Source organism: Phacochoerus africanus, chromosome 7, assembly GCF_016906955.1.
Source record: "Phacochoerus africanus isolate WHEZ1 chromosome 7, ROS_Pafr_v1, whole genome shotgun sequence".
Classification (NCBI taxonomy): domain Eukaryota; kingdom Metazoa; phylum Chordata; class Mammalia; order Artiodactyla; family Suidae; genus Phacochoerus; species Phacochoerus africanus.
In genome coordinates, this window is record NC_062550.1 from 79423751 (window position 1) to 79446028 (window position 22278).

The 22278-nt window shown below is 38.3% G+C and overlaps 1 protein-coding gene across 4 annotated transcripts in view; it reads right to left on the reverse strand.

The window, feature by feature from the left end:
• Positions 1–22278, reverse strand: part of NELL2 (neural EGFL like 2) — a 388134-nt gene that overhangs the window by 137473 nt on the left and 228383 nt on the right. For all 4 annotated transcript variants that reach the window (XM_047788021.1, XM_047788020.1, XM_047788022.1 and 1 more), the window contains one exon: positions 10946–11071. In XM_047788021.1, coding sequence (XP_047643977.1) covers positions 10946–11071 — 126 coding nt within the window. The remainder of the gene's footprint in view (positions 1–10945; positions 11072–22278) is intronic.

Sequence of the window (22278 nt, forward strand, 5' to 3'; positions counted from 1 at the left end):
GAAAGGCATTCATTAAAACCTCAGCTTCCATAATCCTGTCCTCTACAGGTATCTGTTGCTAAGATAGCACAATTATTACACTCCTGGCATGTGTAATCTTTTTATTCTCCTATGTGAGTTTCAGCTCTGTGCTTTTCACATATTTAAAAAACCCTCATAATAAAACTCAAATAATAGTCCATTTGGGACAAAGGTGAATTAGCATTTAGCAACCAAGTGAAAGCAGGTGAGGCTGGCTAATGAGGCAGCTCCCATCATCCCTGTGCTCAGGTGAGCTTGCACAAAGGCAAGCTCGTGTGGACACACACCACCAGGTGCTCCAACAATCAAAACATTGCTGGGCTGGAGGTCGTACATGGATATGACGGCTGTGCTGAGATGCTGCACAAAGGCCCTGACAGGCCTGAAAACTGCTGTATCAGGGTGGATGTGCTCCCCCACTCACTGACAGTCAGGTAGCACAGATTCTTCCAAGGTTTTCATGTTGAAAAAGGCAATTCAACTCCTGGAGCCTTTGAGCCTGTTCCATTTTGAGCTGACTACTAATTGTATCCATGCACATATGTGTTTCAGAAAAGAGATAAGCAGATGGCCTTGGCCTCTTCACCAACCGCACCAACACGTTTCACTTCTGTTCTCTGCAAGTTTTCAAAATGTGGACTGAAGTTTTTCTAAACATTAACCCTTCCTGGTAACCACAGTGCACTTTTATTCTTTTTTTAAGGCTGCACCTGCAGCATATGGAAGTTTGCAGGCTACGGGTCAGATCTGAGCTGCATCTGCTGGCCTACACCATAGCCAGGATCTGAGCCACGTCTGAGACCTATGCCACAGCTTGCAGCAACACAGGATCCTTAACGCGATGGAACCTGCATCCTTATGCATACTAGTCAGGTTCTTAACCAACTGAGACACAACAGGAACTCCAGCGTGCATTCTTCTAGAGAGGTTTTCTTGACTCTGTTTGTTCAAAAATAGCTTTTCATTATAAATTCTTTGAGTCCTGAGGCTGGGTATTTTAATCGGCTTTTGTGATCATGTTTAGACTTTCAAGTTACTCAGTAATAACTACACAGTGTAATAATATAGAGTGAACTATGGGAGATGAATGAAGCAGCTTCTCGCGTGAAGGGCCATATTTTAAATTTAAAAACCTAAAATCTGATTTCTCATATTTTATAAAATATGCCACAATTGTATCATATTTTGTAATGCTGATTCCAGGAAAAGAAAATCTGGAGTGGTTGCTCATAAAAATGCAGAAGTCTTTCCCAATAGTCATGGCAACTAGTGGCCAGATGGTAGGATTGTCTGATTGCTGATTGTGATTCTTTAGAAAAGAAACCCTCATAGAAGCAGTCAGGCTCACGAAATCTGCCCTCCTCAAGAACTGCCCAGACTCACTAATATTTTGAGGTCATAGTCTCTGCTCTGGGCAGATCAGTATCCGCAGTAGGGCATGGATGTAGCCATCTAACCCTGGAGCATCTCCATTAACACTCATTCACAAGAACGATAGGAGGAACCTCTCTGATCCCAGAAGTGCTGCAGATCCTTCTAAGGGAGTTTTTCTAACTTCCAGAGAAGGAGCCAGTCAGTTCCACCAAGTTTCTCTTCTTTTTTTTAAGTCCCTATTCACAGGTCCTTAACAGGAGTGTTGAATAAATTTAAAAAAATTTTGAACCCATTGATCCAGCAAAGCTATCTATTTACATTAATAATAAAATAACTCAGTTGAAAAGTAACCAGAGAAAAGCGCTCAGTTGAAAGGGCCTTAGGGAAACAAGACATTCCTTCAAGAGGATCCTTTCTCCAATCATAACAGCCACAACAACAATAATAGCAGCTAGCATCCACTAAAGATTTCTTCTGTGCTAGCATTTCACTAAAGATCAAGAGCCAAGGCCTTTTATTACTAAAACGACTTTGTTTATAATTAGGATTTTTGTAAGCCCTGATATGCATAGTTTCACTTCCTGTTCTTTGCCATTGTTCTCTGATCCGTGCTTCTCTGGCCCCATCCTCTCTGCCCTTGACCACAATATTCTTACTTCCTTTACTATTTATATACCAGTAATTATCACAGTACACACAAGGAATTATCTATCTTCTTCCATCCTTGTGATTTTGATAAATCCACTGAGAGCCATTTTTAAACAGTCGATAATAAAGTCATTGTACATCCATACAATACATTACCAGCTTCCTTTTAAATTCTTTTTGAAAGACTGTAGAATAAAAAGGAATACTCTTATGCTGCCTTTCCAAAATAACATCTCTTTAAGCAAGACAGAATACTCACTCGGGTAGTCAGTGTAAGAGCATGGGCTTCATGCATTCTTTGATATGGCTATTGATTAACATTGTGGTTTAAGGGCTCCAGAGAGTAAACACCCCCACAGGCCTTGTTTACTATGGGAAGTGTACCTATGCCCAGCCCACACGGACCTTAATCTCTAACCCGCTCCTCAACTGACAGAAAAGAAATGAGAGGAATGGTGACTCAGTCGAAGGGAAGAGAAGCGCAAAGAAATCATAAAACTTATGGGACATTTCCACCCTAAAACCCCTATTGAACAAGGACTGATACAGGTAACTGGGCAAGGCCAATGGGAGAAAACACATCTTTCTGGACCCCATGTGGGTACCCCCCCATCTTTAAGGGATAAAAACCCCTATAGGACAACAGAGAGCTGGGCGGGGGACGAGGACAATGGCAAGGACCACGACTTCCCTACTCCCAGCAGCAGCCCTGAGAGCTATTTATTTCCTTTCCTGCAATAAAGACTTTGCTTGCTTGCTGTCCATGTGTTTGTGGAGTTCATTGTTTTGATAGGGATGAAGTAGACACAGGTATTTTTTAGAAGTCCCAATAAAGGACCACGGATAATGAGGGCAATTTAGGGGACTTTGAGCGATCACTGGAAGTAAACAAATTGCTCAAAACCCATCAGAACAAGGCAGCTTTGCTTCATGAGTGGCGCCTTGAGAATTGCCTCAGGTCGTTGGGTGGGGGATGGGATGAGGCCTGCATTCAGATTCAGACCAAGGGCAGGAGTCTGAGGACCACCCTTCTGTGGATTTGAATACACACCTTGCCTGATGTTAAGGAGGAGCTACTACTCCCAGAAAGGAAGAGGCAGGCTTTTCCAACCCTGACTCCCCTTGGCGGATAAAAACTGTAGCCCACCACATCCTGGGCCAGAGAGCTTACCAGCCTGCCCCCTTGCATCTCTCACAAGCGTCCTATCCTGATAAATCTATTTCTTGCCTATCACTTTGTCTCTCACTGAATTCCTTCTGCGTGGAGACGTGAAGAACCTGAACCCCAGTGAGTCCAGACACAGGGGGAGTGATTCTAATTTAAAACCGTGGGTTCAAGTCCCAATCTGTGTTCTGGCTAGGTTCAGGCCGTTTAATACTGTCAGTTTCATTTTGACTGCTTGAACAAGAACCCAGATTCCGGTAACATCTTTCTGGCATCATAAGCACTTTAAGGAAATTCCTTTTTCCAGCCCTGGCTGATAGGGAATTTAAAACAAACACACACACACAGAGGAGACAGCTATGTGAGGAAGGGGGATGCATGGGCTGCAACTGACTGAAAATCTTGGCTCCAGATGCCCAGTAGTAAATCCTCTGTAAATTTCTGTGCAGGTCAATAGCATCCAAAACTCCTGAAAATGCTAGAAAACCAACAGTAATAAAGTCTGACAAATAGGATTGTAATGAAAACCTTAAAAAAAAAAATTCAGTATTGACCACTTTAGAAAAAAAGAAGTAACTACAACAATGAGATCATAAAATAAAAGCACAGGGAGTATTTGATGCTATAAAAAGTTAAGTACATTAAGTAAAACTCCTCAGGGATCACCGAAGGAGGTTGGTTCTCTCTTTAACAACACAAATCAAGTATCCAGTAGAATTTCTTGTGCTGAGACACGTTGTGGACCATCCGTCATATGTGACATGGACCAAATCCAGCATTAGAAGCTCTGGAATAACAGAAGCAGTCTGGGTCAGTGGAGAGTATCTTGGGGAGGCATCAGGATAGCATAATTTAAGGGGCCCTAAAAAACCCCTCTGCCACCTCTGTGAGGTCTATGATTTTACTGTTGGAGAATCATTCCCCTAGGTTAAGCTAAGAATGGGTTTGTTTTGTTTTGTTTTAATTTCTTTTATTGAAGTATAGTCGGTATGCAGTGTTGTGTTGATTTCCGCTGCACAGCAAAATGATTCATTTATACATATATATATATGATTTCTCATATTCTTTCCCATCATATTCATTTCCATTCCTGTATCCAGTTAGTACAGGATATTGAATCCAGTTCCCTGTGCTCTACAGCAGGACTTTGTTGTTTATACATCCTATACATAATAGTTTGCCTCTGCTGATCCTCAATTCCCAGTCCTTCTCTCCCCCACATACTCCACCTCCGCCCTTGTCAATCACAAATCTGTTCTCTATGTGGGTCTTAAGAATAGGTTTTTGATAAGAGAAAGGAGAGGGAAGAACTCAGAGGAAAGTGGGCCTTACTGAGAAGGGATCCCTTTTGCGGTCAAAGGCCAATAAAAGGACACTGAATACAATAAGAATGGAGAGAAGGCATCACTTTATAAGGCCTAAAAGAATCTTGTGGAGGAAAAGAGAAAGTTAAAAAGAAAGTGTACATCCTATAGTTTCAGTTAGATGACTCTAATTTCTCAACCTTGGTACCACTGACATTTTTGGATTGCATAATTCTTTGTTCTGGGGGGTTGTCTTATACTGGATGGTCTGTGTAGGATAAAGATTAATGATTCAGTTGGAAGGTAACCAGAGAAAAGCTCCCAGTTGAAAGGGGTCCAGAAAAATAAAATGCTTCCTCAAGAGGACAGCTAGTCTAATAATATTATAAGATATTTAGCATATCTCTAGCTTCCACTCCATCAGATAGCAGTGGCAACCTTCTTTCCCCACAATTGTGACAACCAAAAACGTCTCCAGATATGGTCAAAAACCTCAGGTACGTGGGAAGGCACAATGGCCCCTGCTGGACAACCACTGTTTTAAAGGATCAGTTTTCTCCCTAAGTTGGGCAAGACCTTTTCCATCCCTTCTACTGGTCCGTCCTAAAAAACTGCAGAGTAGTGGGAAGATTACAAGCTTATCAACACACAAAAAGAATGAGAACATTTTTTAATTTTAATACTCAAAGTAGAGAGATGAAGGAAGATCTGAAAAGAATGCCTTTTCCTTTTCCTTCAGAATATTTTTAACCATTGACAATTCTTTTTTTCTCTTTTTGTCTTTTCTAGGGCTGCTCCTCAGCACATGGAGGTTCCCAGGCTAGGGGTCTAATCAGAGCTGTAGCTGCCGGCCTACTCCAAGGCCACGGCAATGTGGGATCCGAGCTGTGTCTGCGACCTACACCGCAGCTCATGACAACGCCGGATCCTTAATCCACTGAGCAAGGCCAGGGATTGAACCCACAACCTCATGGTTTCTAGTCGGATTCGAAAGCCACTGAGCCACGACGGGAGCTCCTAACCTTTGACAATTCTAAAACTCTTGAATCACTTTTTAATTCTAGAGATATTTTTTTTCTTTGTCCATTACAAAAGACCGTTTCAAAAAGAGATGTCTAGCAAAACTCAGAAAAATCTGCCCATTTTAATTAATGCCTATCTGAGCAAACCAGGAAAGGTATTAGTCCACATAAATAATCAAGAAACTTCATTATTTATAAAAATTATTTTTGCAATCAGAGAGATGGAAGAATGGGCTTCTAACATCTTGGTTCGTAGAATCCAAACTCTTTTCCTTTCCTTCCCTCTGTCTTTTCTCTCCTTCTTTCTTCCCTTCTTCCCTCCTTCCCCTTTTTCTTCCTCTTCTCCTTCCTTTCTCTTTCTTTGTAGGTGCACCCATGTTTTCCTCTAGTATAGGAAAGGATAGATGCGACGACAGAGATTATGAACAATTAACTAGGGAAAAAACACCCTCACTGGAAGGAAAATTATATTAATGAGTTTAGAAGAATATAAAATGCCACATCATTTGTGCAAATGGTGCAACTGAGTCATCAGTGAAACCATATAACAGAGCCAGAAGCCCAGAAAATGGCAGTTACTTTTTTTTTTTTTGTCTTTTTGTATTTTTCGAAGGCCGCACCCACGGCATGTGGAGGTTCCCAGGCTAGGTGTCTAATTAGACATGTAGCCAACAGCCTACGCCAGAGCCACAGCAACGCAGGATCCGAGCCGCGTCTGCGACCTACACCACAGCCCATGGCAACGCCGGATCCTTAACCCACTGAGTGAGGCCAGGGATCCAACCCTCAACCTCATGGTTCCTAGTCGGATTCGTTAACCACAGAGCAACAGTGGGAACTCCAGAAAATGGCGATTTCTGTTTCTTCTACTGACATGAGTTAGAATGATTACTGTAAGATCTGTAGGGGAAAAATTCCTCTTGGAGTTGAAGCTAATGAAGTGAAACAATCTATAGAAAGTACTGAAGATTATAAACTGAATAATGTATTTCTAGATAAAATATGAATCTTTTCTCTTTACTTATTTGTGTGTGGTTGAAAATTAAACAAATGGTGAATAACAGAAGAGCTAAGAAAAAGAAGTCTTATCTTTTGGCCCCATTTTGCTTCTCACTAGTCATATGACCATGGGTAAGGCAATTAATTTCTCAGCCTCAGTTTCCTCATTTGTAGAAGTTAGGAGATTAGACTAGATTATCCTTAAGACTTCTTCCACCTCCAGAGTGCAATGAGACACAGGTTTGATCCCCAGTCCACCACAGTGGGTTAGGGTATCAGCATTGCTGCAACTGTGGCTTAGGTTGCAATTGCAGTTGGGATCCGATTGCTGCTCAGGGAACTCCATATGCCACGGGGTGACCATAAAAGAAAAAAAAAAGCCTTCTATCTTCAAAATTCTCTGATCATGAGGGAAACAATTCAAATTACTTGAAACTGAAAGAAAAAACCAAACAAACCTGCAATTCTACAAACCATAGAAGGTGATTCTTCTGTAGCATATGTAATTTCTTTGCCAGAGCTCAAGGTTATAAAAGTGAAAAAGGCTTCTTTTATTGATCAAAGGTCTTGACTATAAAGTAACTTGTATTGCCTTGGATTCTTCTTTAAATTATAATGTCTTGATTAATTTTCAGATGGGATAATCACATTTGAAAGGCTGCCAGGTACAGTATTGACAGCATCAGGGTTTTTTTTTATGTATTTATTTTTTTTATTATAGTTGATTTACAATGTTCTGTCAATTTCTGCTGTACAGCAAAGTAACCAAGTTATACATTTATATACATTCTTTTTCTCACATTATCCTCCATCCTGTTCCATCACAAATGATTAGACATGGTTCCCTGTGCTGTTATACAGCAGGACCTCATTGCTTATAGTGTCAGTTGTTATGCTGTGGAAGGGCGCTCTTCAATAGGAAGCAGGGGCAGAGGCACAGAGCAAAACAAATTCAGACCTTTGAGAGCTCAGCCACAAACATCAGAGAAAGGCTATGCAATGGTATCTTGACATTTATTCTGAAGGCCTATTCCTGCAAGTATGTGAATGTCTGTTTCTATAGTTCAGAAAAAATAAATCCCAATCTTTATCAGAGAAATAAGGTCCTACTCTAGTCTTTCCTCTTTAAATGGAAGTACAGAAATACTGGTGCTAGTTGGAAATGCTGGTACATCACTAAGGAAATGCATTCCCTTATCTGCCAGATCATGAAATTCCTGGCTCTGGTTCCTTAGCCAAAAAGGAGCTCTTGCAAAGGTACAGTCTAGATTGTCTTCGGCAATAATGCAAATCCTTCATCTGAGACGAGTCATTTCCTCAAGCCTCCTGTACAGATGCTAATGCTAAAGTGTGGAGGGGAAATTCAAAGAGGGAGAATTAAGATATTCATTGACTTTATGGGAACCCTAAGTATGTGCTGATTTTGCATGTCTAGCATAAAATGCTTTGTCAAAGATCACCTGACTCTGGAGCACAAAATCAAATCCACTCATAGTCCCAAGAAAATCCAATTTTTATGTATGGATTGTAAATTCTCAAATTTGTAGACCTACGTAGAGTAGATAGGAAATTTAAGGACAAGAAAGTCCTTCCTCTTTAAATGGAAGTATAGAAATAGTGGTCCTAGTTGGAAATGCTGTTACACCACTAAGGAAATGCATTCTGTTACCTACCAGTGAAATTCCAAGCTTAGACAAAAAAATCATGGCCAAAACAGGTATTCTTACAAAGAAACACTTCATTTTTATCATTAGATACTTTGAAATCTTAAGGGGAAATTCAGTCTAAGTAGTTAGGAAACAAACAATAATATGTGGGACTTTATTTGGAAAGAAATCCACAGAGAGGTAAGGCCAAAGCAAGAGATGCTCTGTAAGGAATGACAGCTGAACCAGTCCTTGGATTTACAGCCAACAGACAGGATCAGACTGGCAATGAACTTCTTGAAAATACTCCCTGAAGAAACACCCCTCATTCAACATTACATCAAATTTTCTGTCATGCGCTCTTCCTACTGGTCTCAAACAATTTTTAAGATTATAAGAAAAAGAAAAATAATCACTAGAATGTATAAAAACACCCAAAACTTTTTAAAGTGTCTAATGCTAAAGAATCTGAAGACTCCTTAAAATTGCTAGCACTCATTTCTAATGAGAATACTTGGAACTGTCACTTAGTTTTATCTTAGACAGTTTTTTTGTTTGTTTGTTTTGTTAACCATTACATTGGAACTCAGATTTATTGATATTACCAATATTACAACAAAACTTTATTTTATTCTTCATGTATTCTTCATGTATTTATTACAACTTGTTCTTTTTTTTTTTCTTTTTTCTTTTTAGGGCCGCACCTGTGGCATGTGAAAGTCCCCAGGATAGGGGGTTGAACTGGAGCTGCAGCTTCTAGACTATGCCACAACCACAGCAATACCAGATCCAAGCCTCATCTGTGACAGCTTGTGGCAACAGCGTATCCTTAACATGCTGACCAAGGCCAGTGAGCGAACCTGCATCCTCATGGCTATTAGCTGGGTTCTTAACCCTTGGAACCACAACTGGAACACCATGCCTTGTTTTATTATATTTCTTTTTGATTTGATAAATATCTCTGTGGCGCTCCATCAAATACTTTGCCACTCTGTGTGATTACACATTTTCTAATGAAAAAGCGTTAGAATTGTTACCATAATGTGAAAATGTTTAAGATGAACTGACAAAAACAAACAAATAAGCAAAAGAATATTTGTAAATCCACCAGCGATTCTATGTTAAACATATTTTCTACCTTCAGGACATCTCTGGTTATTCCCCATAGATTGGGAAGTTGATGCTCATCACATTTTATTGTCATCATTTTGTTTTTATGTAAATACTACATTTGAATTTAGAGGAAGGACCGTCCCTTTGTTCTGTCTAATAAACAGGGAATCAAGTACAGATGATCCTCACTTACAATGATTCAACCTCTGACTTTTCAACTTTGCAATGGTGCAAACGTGATATGCGTTCAATAGTAAGTATACTTTGAGTTCTGAATTTTGATTTTTTTCTCAGGTGAGTGATTTATAGTATGATACTCTCGCAAGAAACTGGGCAGGGGCCATGAACCGAGTGTATATAATCGATATACTTAAACTGCTCTGTTTTTCAGTTTCAGTACAGTATTCAATAAATTACATGGGATATTCAACACTTTAATATAAAATAGGCTTTGTGTTCACTGATTTTTTTTTTTCCCTCAATTGTAGGCTATCATAAGTATCCTGAGGTAGGCCAGGCTAAGCTCTGATATTTAGTAGGCCAGGTGCAGTAAATACATTTTCAACTCAGGATATTTTCAGCATATGATGGGTTTATGGGGGCACTACCCCATGGTTCAGTTGCGGAAGATCTGTAGTAGGCAGTGAGGTCTCTGTCATGAAGACTGAGAAGAGGACACACTAATACAAAGGCATAAGGTAACACTTTTATTACAGATTCACGTTTTTACCTAGAATTGTTATAGAGTCTTTCCCTGGAAACTTCTAATATTGTTTATACAATCGCATGATAAAAATTACAAGTTGGAGATAGAGTAAAAATGACAAAAATGTTAAATGTTCTCTATTTTTATTATTTTACATTTTCCTAAAATATACTATTTTATGTTTCTTTTATTTAAAAAAAAAATCCAAAAGAATGTTTTATTTCACAGTCACATTTCTTCAAACCCCAAGTCTGCAAGCTACTCTGCTAACACCATTTTCTTTCATATTCTAAACCTATAGAATATGAAGTGAATTAAGTTCTTTTATCCTAGGACCAACTTCAGACACTACTAACACTCACGCTATCCCCGAGCAGGACTCTGTACTAACAGGAGTGATAGTTCATAAAACAAACATAAGCAAAACAAGAAGTTTGTAGTTACTACAACAAGAATAATGCAATTACTCAACAGCATGTCCCAGAAGTATGAAGGAGCTTTTCCCATTTCCTAGCACTCCAAAGAATCTATTTCTGAAAACATCACATTATTTACCTCATTATTCCTCTATTTAAGAGTCTACTGTCATATAAAAGAAATCCTATTTAGGGGTTGTTTCTCAGATTTGCCATAGACGTCACACAAGTTTTGAGTATAAATACTACTTAAATATAAAATTAGTATCCTATTGATTTTGTTCTTTATATTTTCTTTCTAACAGGGAGTGTAAAACTTCTCCAGGGCAAATAGATAGCCCTTTCCTTAGATCAGATTCAGAATTAACTACTAAACCAAGAAGACACATTTTTGCTTATGACTTGTTTTGTTATAAGAAGGTATTTATGGCATGTTTCTCCAAAAAAAAAATAATAATAATAAAGTTGAAAGAATCTTTTAAAAGTAAATTTAAGGCACAGAAAGTTTTATTTCATAAGTAGCCTGTTTACCTGTACATGAATAGTCATCAATTCTGATGTATCCAGTTTTGCAGATGCACATGAAGGAACCTGGAGTGTTGACACACATCGTGTTCTCACGGCAGTAATGGCGCCCTTCAGCACACTCATCAATGTCTGTGAAGAAAGAACAGCACAGAGAGGTCAATGGCGGCCGTGATTCTAGAGATTCTCTATAATTTTCTTTGAAGAGGAGAGGGTGATACTTACTAATCGAAAAGTACATTTTAAAAGTGTTCAACACATCTCCTTTAATAGAAGCACTTGATGTTCAAGTGACAGAAACTATAGTATTTTTTCTTAAAAGTTCTTGCTGGAGTTTCAAAAATGTCTTTATATTTTGACTTGCATCATTCTAAAATATATCTAGAAATATGCAGTCCAGTCATCTACCTTTGGTAGACTGTTTGATAAAATGAATCAGGGAGTAGAGGCTGGACTGCCTTAGAGTCTTGGAAGCGTCAATCACTGAGCCTCCCACATATTATTTTTTGATTCACTGGCTATTCTGTACACTTGGGAAGACCCTGCAAGAGCTAAATATAATATTCAATACACACCAGAATTTAAAAAACGTCACTTAAAGATATGAAACCAATAACATGTAGTTTATTAGAGATACGAGTAGAGATATAGGTATCCTAGCAAGTGTCTGAACAGAGATGAAATTACAGTGTAGAGCCTGATAAAAATGAGAAGCTGTAGAATATCAAAATAAGATACCATACTGGAGAACTTCCATAGTAATTCACATACCAAGTTTTGAGTGTAGAGACTTGCAAATGATAAGCACTAATACTAACTAGGAAGAATGTGAATGTTCACAATAAATCTGTCCCCATTTTATAGCATCTCTCTGCATGGAACATAAAGTATTTTACAAGTATTTTATCATTATGTAATACTATTTATTAAGGACCTTAATACATTGACCAGGCAAGGTTCTTTTCCTCCAGAAGTCTACTTTTTTCAAAGCCTTGTGGTGAATGCACAAAGCAGCATTGACCTCACTGGTACTGTTTAAAAAATGAATCAATTATAGGAGATAGCCGGGAGACCCAGTACTACAAGAGGCATGCCATTCATAAAAACTCAACTATGTTCCCAGTCCTGGGAAGGTCAAAAGAAGCAACTGACACAATCTCTCAGGAAGCTGAATTTTAGAGCTGGAAGGCTCTTGGCAATCATCTGAGCTAATTACTTATTTTACAAAAGAGATTCAATTTTCTATTCAACTTCTAAACAAAAGTCAACAGGGCAAGTTACAAGCTTCTTAGCATACAAAGCCCTTCCCAGTTCAGCCATTACTTTTTTGGCTTTATATTCTATGACTTCACTCCCTCTTCCCTCTCAGTATTCTGGGCACACTGAGCCTCCAATCAATCCTTGTACGGGCCATGTTTATTCATGCTTACGTTCTTCTGCATATCTTGTTCTCTCTTCTCCTCTTCTCCCTATGGCCACCCCCAGTGGATCTTGTCTACCAATTGATTTACCTTTCAAGGATCTGTTTAAATGTCTCTCTGAGAAAACCTCCCTAATAAAATAAAATGTTCCCTATACAGTGCTCCCTTGGAATTTTGTAAATGGTCCCATTACAGATTTATCTACTTTACGTGTATTAATTTTTGTAAGCTTCTTCTTTCCAATAAGTCAAATATACTCCTTAAGGGTAGGGATCATCTATTTGTGTTTCTATCTATATGAGATGCTTTTTAAAAACAATGGTTTTTGTGCCAACTCTCAAAGCCCCATTCCAAATTCTGATTTAATTATCTGTGGTGGAACACAGATATAATATTATTTTTAATTTTCTTTGTGAAGAGTCTAATGCAGGAGTCAGCAAAAATTTTCAGCTAAGAGCCAGACAGTAAGTATTTAAGGCATTGGGGTCTTAGGATCTCTGTTGAAACTATTTACCTTTTGCAGCATGAAATCAACCACAGATAATATGTAAATGAATGACACTGACAAGGTTCAAATAAAGCTTTATTTACCAAATCAGAAGGTGAAGCAGATCTGGATGTGAAGCTCACCTCTTCTAACAAACACATCAAAATTATATGTAGATGTGGAAGAATTTTCACTGAAAAAGAAGTGGAAAGTGGAGATCTCTTGCACAACCAAAAAAGCTGCAAAAAAGATCTCCATGTAACCAGGTAGGATGAAAATGAAAAAGAGAAAAAGGCATCAGTATAAGATTGGTACCCTTGAGAAGGATCTGTGAAGAAAAGTCCACATGTAGACCCTTGATGTGGGGATCCCCTTTTCCTGCTAGGAGGTTGGCTGGCACTGGAGGATTCTGGACTTTGTTCACAAGGAGTGTGTGCATGTTGGCTTGCTGGTAGTCATGGCAGAGAGAGTAGAGCCAATGGCTGCCACCTTGCCACGCTTCCTAGTCTGAAATGCATGCTGGTGGTACTGCTAGAAGTCAGTGGCTAGGCTCCATGGAGACAGCCTGGAGGGCCCACAGAACGGTTTCAGCTGAACCTGGAAGCCCTATGTTAGCACACACATGGCAAGATGGGTCTGGTATTGGAGAACCCCATCAATGCTTGCACAGGAGGAGGTGGGTCTGGTTTTGGCAGACATTATGGGCTCATGCATGGAGTGGGTGGCTCTGACCTTGAAGACCATTAACAGAGTCCACAGTGTAGGGGGAGGTCTGACCACAGTGACCTGCTTTGGGGGCTTAGTGCTAAGGAAATGCACATCTCAGGTGAAAAGACTTTGGTGAGAAGAACACAGTAGTTCATTTCCAGCAGGAGCTCTTGTTCCACACCACAGCTTAGATCCAGATCAGGGGTGGACAGGTCCTGGGAAAGGCCTGCCACAGAGGCAGCCCAGATCCACAACCAACTTGATTCTTACAGCCACAGCACCCTGACCCCTAGCACTAGCCCACTCCACATCACAGCCTAGTACTAAGTCTGAAATAAAGACAACAGAGAAAGAGATGCAACCTTTAGCTGCAGGTGGACAAAACAACAGATGTCTGAAAAGACAGTGCATAGCTTTGCTGGGCCTCACTTGCTTCAGTGGTCACATCCTTTGGGATAGAGAGCATGCATTCAAGGGCAACAAAGACTTATTGAACCTGACTCCCAGGGCTCCTGCTACAATGGAGGAGCAGATATTGCCCTCGATAAGGCTGTGACAGACACAGAACAAAGAAGTGGCTCTGCTCAACACCCAGTAGAGTATCCAGATACCACAACACAAATCACACCCTCTATCAAGGGGATAACAGCCAGAACACTCTGAGGAAAGATGTGGCTGGCATCCATACCAAAAACAACAAAAATATTGGACGCAAAAAGTCTATACAAGGATGCACCCACATAAAAACAGCCCTTTAAGACCACATTAGATAAGAGTTTCTCCTAAATTCATCAAGACATAGAAAGTTAAGTAAAATTAAAAAAGCAGAGGAACTCAAGTAAAAGAACAAGAGAAATTCCATGAAATAACAAATAATGAAATGAAGCAGACCTCACTAGTCTATTAGACCCTGAGTTCAAAAAGGAGATAATAAAAACGCTAAAAGAATTAAGAAAGATTATCAATAGAAACGTGGATCACTGTAACAAGGAACCAGAAACTGTAAAGAGGAACCAGTCAAAATTAGACAGTTACAGAGCTGAAAACCAATCTAGAAGTGATGAATATCAGACTAAATAATATAGAGGAACACATAAGTGATCCAGAAGATAGAATAATGGCAACTGCCAAATCAGAAAAGTAGATAGAAAGACAAATGAAAAAAAAAAAAAAGAAGAAGCAACATATGAGATCTATGGGATAATATGAAGCCTGACAAGCTATGAATAATAGGGGTTCCAGAAGGAGAAAGAAGAGAGAGAAAAGAGGATTGAAAAAGTATTTGAAGAAATTATGGCTGAAAACTTCCCAAACCTATAGGAGAAAAGTATATCAAGGAATAGGAAGCACAGGAAACACATTCCCAAACAAAATGAACCCAAATAGACCCACACCAATGCATATAATTTAAATGGAAAGAGTTAAAGATAGGATTCCAAAGATAGCAAGAGGAAAACAAAAAGTCAGTTACAAGGGACCGCCCCCCCCCACGCCTCCACCAATAAAGCTAAGAGCAAATTTCTCTGCAGAAACTTTGCAGGCCAGAGGGAATGCCATGATATATCCAAAGTCCTGTAAGGAAAAAAACTACAACCTAGGATATTCCACCCAGCAAGATTATCATTTCAAGTAAGAGGAAAGATAAAGAATCTTTCAAACAAGCAAAAACTAAAAGAATACAGCAATACTATATCTAACCCAAGGAAATACTGAAAGCTCTTCTCTAAATAGAAAGGAAACAAGAATCTACAGGAAAGGAAAAATCACAATAGGAAAGTCAAATATGTAAAAGGATTAAAGATCACTGAAATAAGCCAGTATATAGATCAAAGAAAAATCAAAACTTTGTAAAAGTGATTATAATTACCAGCAAAAGAATAAATATGAAGATGCAAAACAGGACACCTAATTCACAAAATGTAGGGGAGAGGTAAAAAAGTAGACCTTTCAGTTCTTAAGTGTTTGAACTTATAGGACCACCAGTCTAAAAGAAGTAGATATAGAAGTTCCTGCTGTGGTTCATCAGGATAAGAACCTAACATAATGTCTGTGAGGATACAAGTTTGATCCCTGGCCTGGATCAGTGGGTTAAGGATCTGGCATTGCTGCAAGATGTGGCATAGGTTGCAGATGCAGCTCAGATCCCATGTTGCTGTGGCTGTGATGTAGGCCTGCAACTGAGGCTCTGACTTGACTCCTAGCCCAAGAACTTCCATATGGCTGCCAGTAAAAAGAAAAACAAACAAACATTTTTTAATTAAAAAAAATGGAAGTAGATATACTAATGGGTCAACACACTTGAAAACCAGAGTAACCCCCAAACAAAAACATACAACAGATTGTCAAAAAACAAACAGAAAGGAACCCAAGCATATACCTTCAAAATAAAACATCAAGTCACAAAAGGAAAAAAAAAAAAGAAGAAACTAAGAAGAACTACAAAATTAACCAGAAATCAAGGGTTAAAATGGAAATAAGTATGCACCTATCAATAATTACTTTAAATGTCAATAGGCTAGATGCTCTAATCAAAGACATAGAGTGGAAGATTGGATTAAAAAGCATGAGCTACAACAAGCTGCCTAGGAAAGAGTCACTCCAGGGCAAAAGACACACAGTAATTGAAATGTGGGGGTGGAAAAAGATATTTCATGCAAATAGAAATAACAAGAAAGCAGGGGTAGTGATATTCATATCAGATAAAATAGACTCTAAAACAAAGTCAATAAAGAAAGAAAAATAACACTTTATAAAATAATGAGGGGATTAATACAATAAGAGGATATTATACTCATTAACATATATGTACCCCATATTGCAGCATCTAAATATATAAAATAAATACTAAGAGATGTAAAGGGCAAAACTGGCAGAAATACAATAAGAGTAGGAGACTTTTCTTTTTCTTTCTTTTTCTTTTTAGGGCTGCACCAGAGGCCTATAGAAGTTCCTGGGCTAGGAGTTAAATCAGAGCTGCAGCTCTGGCCTACACCACAGTCACAGTCATGCCAGATCTGAACCATGTCTGTGACCTACACCACAGCTCAGAGCAATGCTGGATCCTTAACCCACTGAGCAAGGCCAGGGATCAAATCTGCATCCTCATGGATACTAGTCAGTTTCATTTCTGCTGTGCCACGATGGGAACTCCCTATAGTAGGAGACTTTAACACTTCACTGATATCAATGAACAGAAATTCCAGACAGAAAATGGATAATGGAATAGAGATCCTAAATGATACAATTTACCAATTGGATTTAATTCAAGACACTTCATCTAAAAACAACAACAACAACAACAACAACAAAAACAGAATACAAATTCTTCTTAAGTACAGATGGAACATTATCTAGGATAGAACACATGCTAGGTCACAAAACAAGAATTAACACATTTAAGAGGATAGAAATTAATTCAAGCATCATTTCTTATCATGATGGCATGGAACTACAAATCAACCACAAAGCGAAAAATACAAAATAAAAAAACACATAGAAACTAAAGAACACACTATAAAAAAACATGAGTAAACAATAAAATCAAAGAAAAAAAATCAGAAAATACCTCAAGACAAATGACAAGGAAAACACAACCTCACAAATTCTGTAGGATGTAGCACAAGTAGTTATAAGAGGGAAGTTCATAGTGATACAAATCTTCCTCAAAAATAAGAAAAATCTCAAATGAACAACCTAATTTACCACCTAAAGTAATTAGAGAAAGAGGAATAAACAAAATCCAAGTCAAAAGAAAAAAAGAAATTATAAAGATCAGAGAAGAAATAAATAAAATATTGATCACAAAAACAATAGAAAAGATCAATAAAACCAAGAGCTGTTTTTTTTTAGAGATAAACATTAACATACCTCTAGCCAGGCTCACCAAGAAGAAGAGAAAGGACGTAAATAAACAAAATAAAAAATTAAAGAGGAGAAAAACAAGCAATGCCATAGAAATACAAAAAAAAATTCAGAAAGGAATACTATGAACAGTTATATATCAACAAGCTGGACAACCTAGAAAAAATGGGCAAATTCTAGAGACATACAGCTTTCCAAAGTTGAGTCAAGAAGAAACTGATAATTTGAATAGAGTAATGAGATAGAATCTGTTAAAAAAAAAATCTTGCAATCAAAAGTCCAGGGCATCACTGGGGAATTCTACAAAACATACAGAGAACTTAAGCCTACTCTTCTCAAACTATTCTATTCCAAAAATTAAAGAGGAAGAAACATTCACAGATTCATTTTATGAGGTTACCATTACCCAGAAAGACAAAGTGAAAAAAAAATCCTGGATTTCCCATTGTAGCACAGCGGAAACGAATCCGACTAGGAACCATGAGGTTGCGGGTTTGATCCCTGTCCTTGCTCAATGGATTAAGGATCCAGCATTGCTGTGAGCTGTGGTGTAGGTCACAGATGTGGCTCAGACCTGGCATTGCTGTGGCATTGCGTAGGCCAGCGTCTACAGCTGTGATTAGACCCCCAGCCCTATAAAGATAAAAGATCAAAAAAAAAAAAAATCCTTACAATCACATCAAAAAAAAAATGAAAAAAAAAAGCCTATGAATAAACTTAACCAAGGAGATAAAAGCCCTATATGCTGAAAACTGTAAAACTGATACAGGAAACTGAAAATTGTTGAAAGAAATAGAATAATATTTCACGCTCTCAGATTGAAAGAATTTATACTATTTAAATTGCCATATTACCCAAATCAATCTACAGATTTAATTTGATCTCTATCAAAATACCTATGATACTGTCACAGAATTAGAACAAATAATCTAAAGATTATATGGAACCCAAAAGACTCAGGATTGCAGAAGCAATCCTAAGAAAAGAGAACAAAGCTGGAAGCCTAACGTTCCACACCTCATTCTTTACTACAAAGCTGCAGTAATCAAAACAAAGCAGGATTGGTCCCAAAACAGACATATAGATCAATAGAACAGAATATAGAACCCAGAAATAAAGCTATACACCTAGGTAAATTATGATAAAGAGGCAAAGACTATACAGAGGAGAATAGACACTCTTCTATAAGTGGTGCTGGGAAACCTGGACAGCTACATGTGGAAGAGTGAAATCAGAAAAGTTTCTCATATTGTATACAAAAATAAACTCAAAATGTTTTAAAGAACTAAATATAAGATGATACCATAAAATCATTAGATGAGAACATAAGTAAAAAATATTCTTGGACATAAATCATAGTAATATTTGTAGTCTCCCAAAGCAAAAGAAAGAAAAGCAAAAATAACCAAATGGGACCTAATCAAACTCAAAAGCTTTTGAAAAGTAAAGGAAACCATCCACAAAATGAAAAGATAACCTATGGAATGGGAGAAAATATTTGCAAACAATGAACTGACAAGGAGTTAATATCTAATATATGCAAACATTTCATATTACTCAATAGTGAAAAACAATCAACTCAATCAAAAATGGTAGAATGAGTTCCCATTGTGGCTCAGTGAGTTAAGAACCCAACTAGTATCCAGGAGGATGGAGGTTCAACCCCTGGCCTCCTTCAGTGGGTTAAAGGATCAGGCATTGCCACAAGTTGAGGCATAGGTCACAGCTCAGATCTGATGTTTCTGTAGCTGTAGCATTGATTGGCGGCTGTGGCTCCAAATGAACCCTCACCTGGGAACCTCCGTATGCCACAGGTTCAGTCCCAAAAAGACCAAAAAAAAAAATGGTAGAAGACATAAATTTTTTCCAGAGAAGATATACAGATGGCCATAGGCACATGAAACGAAGCTCAACATCACTAATTATCACAGAAATTCAAATCAAAACCAAAATGAGGTATCTCACACTGGTCAGAATGGCTACCATCAAAAAGTCTACAAATAATAAATGCTGGAGAGGGTATTGAGAAAAGAGAACTTCTGCACTGATGGTGCAAATGTAAATTGGTAAAGCTACTATGGAAAACAGTATGGAGGTTCCTTTAAAAATTATAAATAGTGCTACCATATGAACCAGGAATCCCATTCCTGAGCATACATCTGAAAAAGATGAAAACTCCATTTTGAAAAGATATATGCAACATAATGATCATAGCAGGAGTTCCCGTCATGGTGCAGTGGTTAACGAATCCGATTAGGAACCATGAGGTTGCGGGTTCGGTCCCTGCCCTTGCTCAGTGGGTTAACGATCCAGCATTGCCGTGAGCTGTGGTGTAGGTTGCAGACACGGCTCGGATCCCGCGTTGCTGTGGCTCTGGCGTAGGCCGGTGGCTACAGCTCCGATTGGACCCCTAGCCTGGGAATCTCCATATGCCGCGGGAGCGGCCCAAAGAAATAGCAAAAAGACAAAAAAAAAAAAAAAGATCATAGCAGCACTATTTATAATAGCCAAGGCAGGGAAACAACCCAAGTGACCATCAAAAAACAACTGGCTTAAGAAGATGTAAGCTCAGTTGCCTTTTGAGATACACACACACACACACACACACACACACACACACCCCACAATGGAATATTACTCATCCTTAAAAAAGAAGGAAATATTGCCATTTTCAGCAATACTTCATACTAAGTGAAGTAAGTCAGAGAGAGTAAGGCAAATATTACATATCACTTATATGTGGAATGTAAAAATAATACAAATGAATCTATATGCAAAAGAGAAACAGACTTACAGACATATAAAACAAATTACAGCTACCAAAGGTGAGGGAGTGGAAGGGTAAATTAGGAGTATGGGATTAACAGATGCATAAAATAGACAGCAACAAGGGTTTCCTGTATAGCACAGTGAACTATATTCAATATTTTGTAATAACCTATAAAGGAAAACAATCTGAAAATACATATATATTATATAAATATATATGCTTATATATATTTATAACTTTGCTATACACCTGAAACTAACACCATATTGTAAATCAACTATCATTTAATAAAAAAATGAATAACTGAGCATATAATTCACTTTTGTATGCATAATACCTTGCAGAGTGTCCAGTACATGATGAGGTCAATAAATGGTATAGAATGAATGAATAAATGTGTCCAGGTCACTTTCAGGAAGATCTGAAATGACTCTCAGATTTTCTGACTTCCGTCATAATACTCTTCACATGTTGCCACGCTACTGCTAAAGGTTTGCACTGGTCTGTAAGTAAAGTACACATTCAATTACAGCCTAAAGAATCAAACTACAGGCACCCTGGGAGAAGATGATGAAAACTCATTTGCTTCCAGAGTCTAGAGATCATAACAGGAATCATATGGGATTTTTAATATGCTCAGCTGTATCAAAGGACTTTAATCCCGGCCTCTGAGAGGGTGCTGCAGGAAGTCAACGTTGCTGAGAGCCATTGCAGATGTTCTCAGAGCTTAAGCTGCGAGCTGGAGGAATGGCCACAAATAAGTCCATGTGCACAAAAGCTTGAAGAATTTACCTCGGGATGAAAATGCCAGGAATAATGAACATAACTCAGGGAAGATATCTTGGTTATCGGAGAGGAGAACTATCGAGATCATCATGATATCATCTCAAAACAAGAGCAGCTCCCAGTGAGAGACTATAGTTCCTGATAGAGTCAAGGAAGTAGCTGCAGTGCCTAGAGCAGGACTGAGCCCCAGCTGCAGTAAACATTAAGTATAGAAGGCAGAGTCTCTCTCTCCAAATAGTATCCTAGAGAAGGAAGCCTATCCTAGCAGATGTAGCCCCAAACCTGGCAAATAAAACCCATATGTACATCTGAAACACCCCTGATCCCTCCCAAGAACACTTAAGGAATGGGAACTTTGAGAATACTAGAGTCCTGTAGGAGAGGATGGAGAAAAGAGGGCAGTGAATTGGGGTTGTTTCTGTCAACATGACTCTACTTATAGCTATAAGCTATGGAATATTTTGATTTGTAACATGAATAAGGGATAATTTGTGAAAAGGCAAGTAGGCCTTCAAAATAGCATCTCTAACATTTGTTCATTGTTAGGTCTACATCCCATATTGTTGGGGGCCATGGCCTGTCCAGTTTTCTTTAGTAGAAGTTTCCTTTTAAACTGTCATATGCTCAGAGAGAACACAATGCAGGATTGTAAAACAAAAACCAGGAACCTATTTAATGTGAAGCAGTTTGGGGACTTGAATAATCTGGATCACACAGAAATACATGATTCATACTAAGAGATACAAAGTGCCAGACCTATTTCTTGGAGCAGTATTGCAAGGGGAAAAGAAGTAAAATATAAAAAAAATCATCGTAAAAAATATAAAAAAATATCAACTTACATACCTAATTGCTGATTGCCTTTGTAAACTTCTCATGCCCCATCTTCAGGAAAAGAAGTCCCTCAAAAGCCATATTTACATACTAAAACTGTAAGGCTACAAAAATGCCACTTCTACTTATATGTGCAGATTCTCACAGGCACAAAAATGGCATAACTAAACACTAATTAGGTGGAAAACATATTCAATCTTAATCCAGGGTATATTTTAGTCCCAAATCCCAATTCAAAAACTTAATGAGTAAGATTCTTACAATTCGGCTCAAATCTCTACACACTTATTATATGTTTTTTGTGTCCAAGTTACTTTATCAAATTCTCACTCATACGGATGACCCTTAGGTATAAAAACAACCTTAAGTGGATAGTACCGGGGCAGAATATATACTTCACTAGAACTTTCTAAGTGCAGAGAATAGCACATTGCTAGAAGGGCTGCCACGAAAGGCAGCTACCTGCCAAATT